The sequence below is a fragment of the Sphaeramia orbicularis genome, chromosome 22, assembly GCF_902148855.1.
Source record: "Sphaeramia orbicularis chromosome 22, fSphaOr1.1, whole genome shotgun sequence".
NCBI classification, from domain to species: Eukaryota; Metazoa; Chordata; class Actinopteri; order Kurtiformes; family Apogonidae; genus Sphaeramia; species Sphaeramia orbicularis.
Genome location: NC_043978.1, coordinates 4,983,666 through 4,992,156, shown reverse-complemented (window position 1 = coordinate 4,992,156; position 8,491 = coordinate 4,983,666). Strand labels below are relative to the sequence as shown.

The following is an 8,491-nucleotide window of genomic DNA, read 5'->3' as shown; positions in this document are numbered from 1 at the left end:
GCCTATTGTTTTATACAAGGGTCTTTATGAGGTGAAGAAAATAGGATGCAAATAATAATGGAACTAATCATTAGCTGCATTTTTCAATGATCTCATTGCATTTATGACTGAAGGGATCATCTTTGTTTTCGTTATTGAAACATGAACAATAATTGTTCAGCTTATTTTACATTATGCGTCATCTTGTATTTTATGAAAGCTTTTGTGTATTGAAAAAGCACTGACACTGTTTCCCCATAATCCCCTGGACAATGGAGTCGACAATACCCCTCATGATCCCCTCCTCAGACCCTGGCCTGTCTTCTGCGGATCTTAAAGCTGATTGACTGAACCACATCGGCGCATTGACAGTTGATTTATCCAATGGTTGTTGGGAATCCACTGTTCAACCAATCAGAGTGTAGCATGTGCCAGTTTTGCTCTCCTATTGGCGACTCTTTTCGGCTGTTCCTCCCCCTACTGATGCATTTCTTGTGGTCAAGGTTGCGTTTGCAGTGATCACAGACGGACTCAGATAAACCGGAGCAGCTGACACGTAAACGCAGCAGATTCTCCTCTAGTTCCGCTGTTCGTGTTCGGATTTTCCTCTCTCAGCCCAGCGGCCATGGACGAAATGGAAGAAGAGTTAAAATGCCCTGTGTGCGGCTCTTTTTACCGGGAGCCCATCATCCTTCCGTGCTCCCATAACATCTGCTTGGCTTGTGCACGGAACATCCTGGTGCAGACGCCGGACGCGGAGTCTCCGCAGAGCAGCCGCGCCTCCGGCTCCGCCGTGTCCGACTATGACTACCTGGATCTGGATAAGATGAGTTTGTACAGTGAGGCGGACAGCGGCTACGGCTCCTACGGGGGCTTCGTCAGCGCCCCCACCACCCCGTGCCAAAAATCACCGAACGGGGTGCGGGTGTTCCCCCCCGCCGTCCCCCAGCCCGCGCCGCCACAGCACCTCCTGCCGCAGCCCGGCTCCCTGCCGCCGATCCCCCGCAACTCCTGCATCACCTGTCCGCAGTGCCACCGCAGCCTCATCCTCGACGACCGGGGTCTCCGCGGCTTCCCCAAGAACCGGGTCCTGGAGGGGGTCGTGGACCGGTACCAGCAGAGCAAGGCGGCCGCTCTGAAGTGTCAGCTGTGCGAGAAGAGTCCGAAGGAGGCCACCGTCATGTGTGAGCAATGCGACGTCTTCTACTGCGACCCGTGCCGCCTGCGGTGCCACCCTCCCCGCGGACCCCTGGCCAAGCACCGCCTGGTGCCCCCCGCGCAGGGACGCATAAGCCGCCGCGCGAGTCCCCGCAAAATCTCCACGTGCACAGAACACGAACTGGAGAACCTGAGCATGTACTGTGTCCAGTGTAAGACACCAGTCTGTTACCAGTGTTTGGAAGAAGGAAAGCACGGAACACACGAGGTCAAAGCTCTGGGCGCAATGTGGAAACTGCACAAGGTACGTGCGTAAAAACGGTTTAACCCGCAAACCTGTCCTCTGTTTGTGTGTTTGTGTGTAGACATGAGGAGTTCCTCTCCTCATCCTCTCACATGAGCAACAAGTATGGAGTGAAATAATCAGCTCTATGTTGGCATCTGCGCTCAGAACCCAGTACATCCTGAGCTCTGTCAGTCACAGTGGATTTAATGCTTTAGTCACACCTTCTAGAATAAAGGAATGAATGGGTCCAGTTCACACCTTCAGCTCACAATATTCAGCTTCGGGAGCAAAACAGGACAAATGCACAAACCGTGGACTCCGGTTATTATTGGTGCGTAACAGTGTGGAGGCAAAGCTGTTTGGTATTCAGTCCACGGGTGGACAGGACAGCAGGCAGCGGGGAAAGGCCTCCACCACATCTGTATGCACAGCCTCTCCTCAAAATAATACACCTACATGATCCTGGTGTGAATGATGCTTTTGGATAGTTGGCGTCTAATTTACAGGGAATATGGGATGAAATGTATGTATGTATGTATGTATGTATGTATGTATGTATGTATGTGTGACTAATGGTCTAATTCTGGCATAAGAACAGAAAGGACAAACAACAATAATGTGATAACTTGAAAAATTAAAATACTCGAGGAAGAGCGTTGAGCGTTGGAGTCAGTAGTCATTTTTTTTACTTTGTCAGCCTCAAGTAAAACAAACTTTCTACAGTTTATTTTTTCCTGAAAAGATTCAGATGGCAACCAAAAGAGAGGGTTTTCCCTTTATATTTGGGTAAATTGTATCAGTTAGAGCTAAAATACTACAATGTTCATCTTGTTGTTTGGTATTGAATCAAACCTGCATAAATGGATCAAAACCAAACATGCACAATCTAATTATAAGACATGGAGAGCCAAGAAATATAGCTTATTGCAAATACAGCCTTTGAAAAGCCACACATTAACCTATTCAATATAAAAAACAGATGAAGCAGAATTTGAAAGAATAATAAATTAAAGAATTATTAATGCTGTAATAGGGAATCTAAAATACATGGACACAAAATGACTGCATCAAAACATGATCAAACACACTGGCTGAATCCCAGTTCACCCCATGATCCTTCCCTTTACCCTTACCCGTACTCCTCCTTCATTCACATGAAGGGGTAGGGTCTTCACAATTCTCAAGTTGGAGGGGAAGGGCTAATGGGGAGGGTTGTATGGCTTTCGAAATGGAGATTTTTCAGGACCAAACTACAAACATGAGAAATCTCCCATAAGTCTGTTCAAATAGACGGCAAGATGGAGGTAAACACAGCAAAAAAGTGCAGCAGTGTGATGAAAGAAACACACAAATGTACATATTTTCTTCGTAAACATAATCATTTGACTGTTTAATGTTGTTTCAATGTGTTATAGATTGCATTTCTGCGATTAGCTGTTGATAGCCACCAAAAGATGCCCAAAACCCATGTAACAGAGATGGTTACAGCTGATGACGGCATGGTGAATTCTTTAGCAAACAAAGTTGTCACATCTTTTTATGGCGGTATCGATGACTGCTGATGACGTAACAGGTCTCGAAGGGTTGTCCCATTTCGTAGGGGAATATCTCTTGCAACCCTTGTAACTCCATTTCAAGGGGTAGGGGTAAGGGATGGGTTTAAGGGGTAGGGCCAAGGGGTGAATTGGGATTGGGCCATTGTGCCTTAATAAGTGTGCTATTTTTAATCTAAGAGGTTAAAGAGACTAACAGAATTAACTACCATGGATCTCCCATGGAGGATTCCTGTGCCTAGAGATGATTAAGTGGGGCTAATACTGGATCTATGCTTTAATATGAGGCAGCAGATGCAGCCTGTGTGTGGACCTGATGCTATTCTGGACACAGCGGTTGTGGTTATGGATGCATCGGCTTCAGGAAGCACAGAATGAGTTTATGTTCGCCTCTGCACCACCAGGTTCACCTCCACACTCCACATTTCAGCGGAGACGGAGGAGGATGTGGAACTAGATTTAGAAACTCACACACACTCCTACACATACATACACACACAGAGTGATGTGTAGTGACTGCGTCTACCCGTTTCCATGTGAAGAAACTGTGAATGCAGTAGTGCTGATGATAAACTGCATTTTCACCACCATCACAAAATGGAAACCACTGCATAAAATGAGTGAATGAGTAAAATTTTCTAGTTTATATTTGCTGTCTTTTTTTTCTGTAAATTATGACACAATACAACAAAACATCAAGGTTGAAACTCATTATTTTCATTGTTGCTAATTCAGTTTCCCAAAGCCTCAGATGGATTGGTCCTCAACCTTTATAATCACACAGGAGGACAGAAACCAGAAAATATCCACATTTCAGAAGCTGAAGTCATATGATTTTGACCTTTATCTTAAAAAAAGGCTGAAACTAACACTAATCATTTAGCAAAATGTTGCTGATTACATCAGTAATGACTAATTGGTCGATAGAGGAATCATTCTCGCTCTGTAAACATTGACACGTCAAAGAGGCACAGCAGAAGTATCATCTATTGATGATAAAAAGTTTTTTTGCAGATATTTGTATATCAAGAAATGTTTTTGTTGCATTAACCAAGGGAGAAATGAGTATGAATTTCATTTAATTCTGTGCATTAAGCTTTGTTTTCATTACATAAATTTAAGGTGATGCACGTAAAAGTAAATAAATACTAACAGAAGATTGTGGAGTCCATTTTGAGAAAGATGACTTGGATATTTATACACAGAAATAGAAGTGTGTGTTTCAGCTCTGATTATATGTTGGGGTTGCTCATGGGCATTTACTGTATAATTCATAGCTGTGTGTGCTCCAGTGGAATAATATAAGCACAAACAGAAGCAGCATAAGGATGCTCTGATAGCATTAGCATCACAGACAGACCATGTAAACACTGTAAGAATTAGATCAGGAATCACTTGATTCACTTCACCCATCTGTCTTTAAGTATGTGAAACACCACACCCCACTCATACACTGTTAGCTGTTTGTTGTTCCTTTAGATGTAGCTAATAAACTTGCTTTAAAAGGTGCTCTCATATTCATTATTAAGCTCCACTAGTTAGTGCTTTGGGATATTTTGGAAAGGATATGGCTCTTGTGATTGAAAATGTGCCATGGGAGATGTTAAAATTCTTTTGGATTCAGTCTTTGGTGCATAATGCTACCAACAGCTGAATCTGTACTGCCAACATTAGCACTGGCAAAGAAACTCTGACTTGAGATGAAAGATTCCAATGCCAGCCATTTCAAGATGTACTAATGTGCAGGTAATAACTTCATTCATGTTTGTGAGTAAATGCGATCAGGTTTGGGATGTCGTCAAACATTCTCTTAAAAGAGTGATATTTAGCTTTTTTTTAAATGGAGTTATGCATTTTAAAACATTTCCCTGTGATCTACTTAAACAGTCTGAATTCTTCATTAATTAAACTCCACAGGTCCATCTTCAACCCTGTTTTTGAGTAATGACACCAGAAATGTTGTGAGCACTGGCCCTTAAAATGCAAATGAGCCAATTCACACCCCACCCCCTCCTGGTTGTTCGCTGTGCTTTCTGTCCCATTCAGCCGCTTGTGTTTGTTAAGACAACCAACAACTGACCAGTTTAGGTGATCCGCTCAAAGTTTGGACATACAGTATTTTCAGTATGGACTACAACTGCTGCTACTGATAAACAATTATGGCGTACTCTGAGAAATGTTTGTAGGAAGTCTTGACCTTATCTGTGCAAATGTTGTGAAGTAACTAGTTATAGACACAACAAATTAAGCAGGAATTTAAATGGGTTGGAGAAATCCACTGGATTTTTGCCAAAATGAATATAAAGATAGCTTTGCAGCACCTGGAGGGTTTAAATTCAAACTTAATGAACTATTAGGGTCCAAATACACAAATAAATGTACCAAAGACTAATAAAAGTGGGTTTCGCAAAATATGACCCCTACAAGGTTTGCAACAGTTGGTTTTGTGGTTCAGAGGGGATTTTGCAGCAGTGATGGGAGAAATTAGTGACATGTTTGGTAAGTGTGATTCTGTTTTTCTTTGGTTTTCTTGTCCTGTGGTTTGGTCACATGACACAACTGTAGAGCCGCCGTAAATGGACCTCAACTGTTGCAACATCTCCAGGTGTCACTTGTGTTACTAAATAATAATTTTGGGAATTTTAGATCTGATCAGGTAGAATTGTAATTTGGATAAGATGTTAAAGATCATCACAGAGATCATCTGGCTGTTATGGAACCAACAGTTTTCACCAAATACTTGTGTATTCAGTATTTGAGTCACTTCTTGCACCAGACTCCATTTAAACAGAGAAGATTTTGTTTTTCCTTCAAAGACCCCAGGGCTGTGACATGAAATCTTCTGTCTTTAATCAGAATGCCTTTGGAATCATTATGCTACTTCACATGAACATATAAATTAAAAAAAAAAATAGTACAGCATTTCTTCATGTTGATATGATACAAATATTGCAAAAGGTAATATCACAACACTTTAGTGTTTTACTATGTAGAGCTAGTATTTATATTTTGCTCAACCCAACATTGAACCATGTCCACATTGTAGGTTTTCCTCATATGTTGCCTCCCCACCCCATAGTGCATACATGCGGTCCTCGTCATTCCACTCAGAATTGGTTTTGTATGTCTGTAAAACACCCATTTACTAGACCTGCACTTCCATCATCTCTTTAATGGTGCTGAGATAGTGTGTGTTAGCTGAGTCGTGCAGGGCGATTGTAAAAATGATGGAAAAATCAGTTGGTTGAACATTCCATTGGCATCAGATTGGCCTCAGTTGAAAAGTTGCCGACCTCTGCTGCTTCATCAGGAGTATTTTTAGAAACCAATCATGAAGGAATATTGGTGCCAATATCCAGCCTGTTGTGGTTTTGTGGCACCTGCTCATTTCTGACTCGTCATCTGAAGCTGTTGCCTACAGACTGGAACAGATGGCAGTGTCAGGAGTGGGCTCAGAGCTTTGGGGTGTTTCTCAAAGATTACCAGAGAAAAATGAGAAGCCTGTTCATATCCTGCAGATGAATTTTCCTCTGTGTCACTTTTCCTTTTGTTTACTGTATTTCAGTGGCAAAGCGTAGTGTAGGCATGCAGCCAATGTGATTGTGTACTTGGCCAAAGATACAGTTGGACACTAGGAAGATTTTTGCACATGCTGGCATAATTTTTTTTTTTTCACCTTAAGTAGGGCTTTACTTATTTGGAGTGATGAATCAAGCTGGTGTTTTGATTTTCATGGATTTAGAGGGTTTGTTAGCATGACTATAGGACACACACAACTGTATTGGAAGTGAGTTGGTTTACTTTTGTTGGGTTCAGGTATAGGTGTCGGGTGAGGATTGTCTTGTACCAAAGTGGGCGTGTCATGTAAAATAAGTGTATCTTGTTTGGTTGTGTTCCCTTGCATTCTGTGTTGAATTGGTCCACAACGATAGCAGCTGACAAATCCAGTACAGTACAAGCACATAAATGTCTAGTACTGTCCATTCATTCTTCTCTCAGGTCTTTAAGATACTGGACCCTGTGAGAAATCCATCCCAGATGCTTTCCAGCTTGCCCTTTTTTCTGCAGTCCATATGTGTCCTGTTGAATGCATGTCAGCCTGTCAGCCATACTTGTCTAATCTGCTTCACATCATTAGGTCTTCATGCCTATAATCTTAAGGACTGCCGCTTTTGGACTCCTTGACCGTGTCCAAAGCATGATGGTAATCAATTTCATGTCTCTGAAGTCAATTTCAGTCTCCAAATAGGTGTAGAATTGTGAGACCAGTTTTACTGAGACTCACCTGCCTGTCAGGTTTGTGTCATAGGACGTTCTGTGGTTACATGATGTCTGTGTTGATCTCTGTAAATCACATTAAAAACAGCAGGGTGTTAAATCCATGCACAGCTATTGGCTATTGGCTCCATCATGGAAGTCAGAAAAGGTCATGCAAACCCCACATGCAATTTAGGTCTGACTGTTGCTGCCAAGGTAGTTAATTAGACAGAAGATCAAATATAAAATAAAGCATGGGTGCACAGAAAAAAAGTGGAGTAAAATAAGTATCTGTCCCTCTTGCTGTCAGAGGAAGAGAGATAAATCAGACACAGAAGTGGAAGATCTTAACCCCAGTGACCCTGCAAATGTTCCCTTTGAGCTGAAACAGGCCTGAGAACTGGTGCATTTATGGAATGATTCTTTTCTAGCACAGATTATTTTACAGACAGTATGAATCTGATCCCAAATATCTGTGAAATATACAGATGGGGAAACATGTTTATTTTTTTGAGAAAAAAAAAGAGAAAGAAATTAATGAACAAAATAAAACATAGCATTTTCCAGGGCAACCCTCACCCTTCGAAAAAAATAAACGAACACTACTCATTTATTTTAGCTGCTTTTATTTGTATTTTTATCGTAGGTGCTATATGATGCACAAATTGGATGGCACTTTTAATTTTGTTGTACTTGAAAAAGGTAAATATATTCTATTGTATTAATATTCTGTTCTAAATAATATCAGAAAACAGACCAGATGGTCTGGTTGGACATTGATAGACAGAACCACAAACATTATATCATGTGGAGCAAACATACTCGCAAAAGTTCAAAATGCTCCAACCCTTTATGAAAAACTTTCATTGGCACATTTTTGCAAATCAAAGGAGACATGTAATCTCAAAGTTAATCTAAATTTGCTTTTACATAAAGACATAAATATACAAAATCTAGGAGTTTGGCATTCCATGCCATTTAGTGTTTGAGGTTTAGGCTCAGAGAATGACAATGCTCTGGGTTAAATATTACTACATGCATCATTAGGCATTTTTCACCTCTTTGCAGACTTCTTGTGTATGAAAACAAAACCTGGCATTTTTCCATGAACATAGTTCTGTCAGTGAATATTAAATGTTACATATTGGGTAATTCTTTTAGACAATTGAGAAAATGTCTGGAGCATATGAAATCACTGTCATTTTGACATAGATGCTTTATTGTGAGATGCAAAACTTGTTTTTGGTTTAGAAACATG

General features: G+C 41.2%; 1 protein-coding gene across 2 annotated transcripts in view; it reads left to right on the top strand.

Moving 5' to 3' along the window:
• The first annotated feature begins 477 nt into the window (after positions 1–477).
• Positions 478–8,491, top strand: part of trim9 (tripartite motif containing 9) — a 62,020-nt gene continuing 54,006 nt past the window's right edge. For both annotated transcript variants that reach the window (XM_030127084.1, XM_030127083.1), the window contains exon 1: positions 478–1,441. In XM_030127084.1, the coding sequence (XP_029982944.1) occupies positions 605–1,441 (837 nt within the window). In that variant the 5' untranslated portion in view covers positions 478–604. The remainder of the gene's footprint in view (positions 1,442–8,491) is intronic.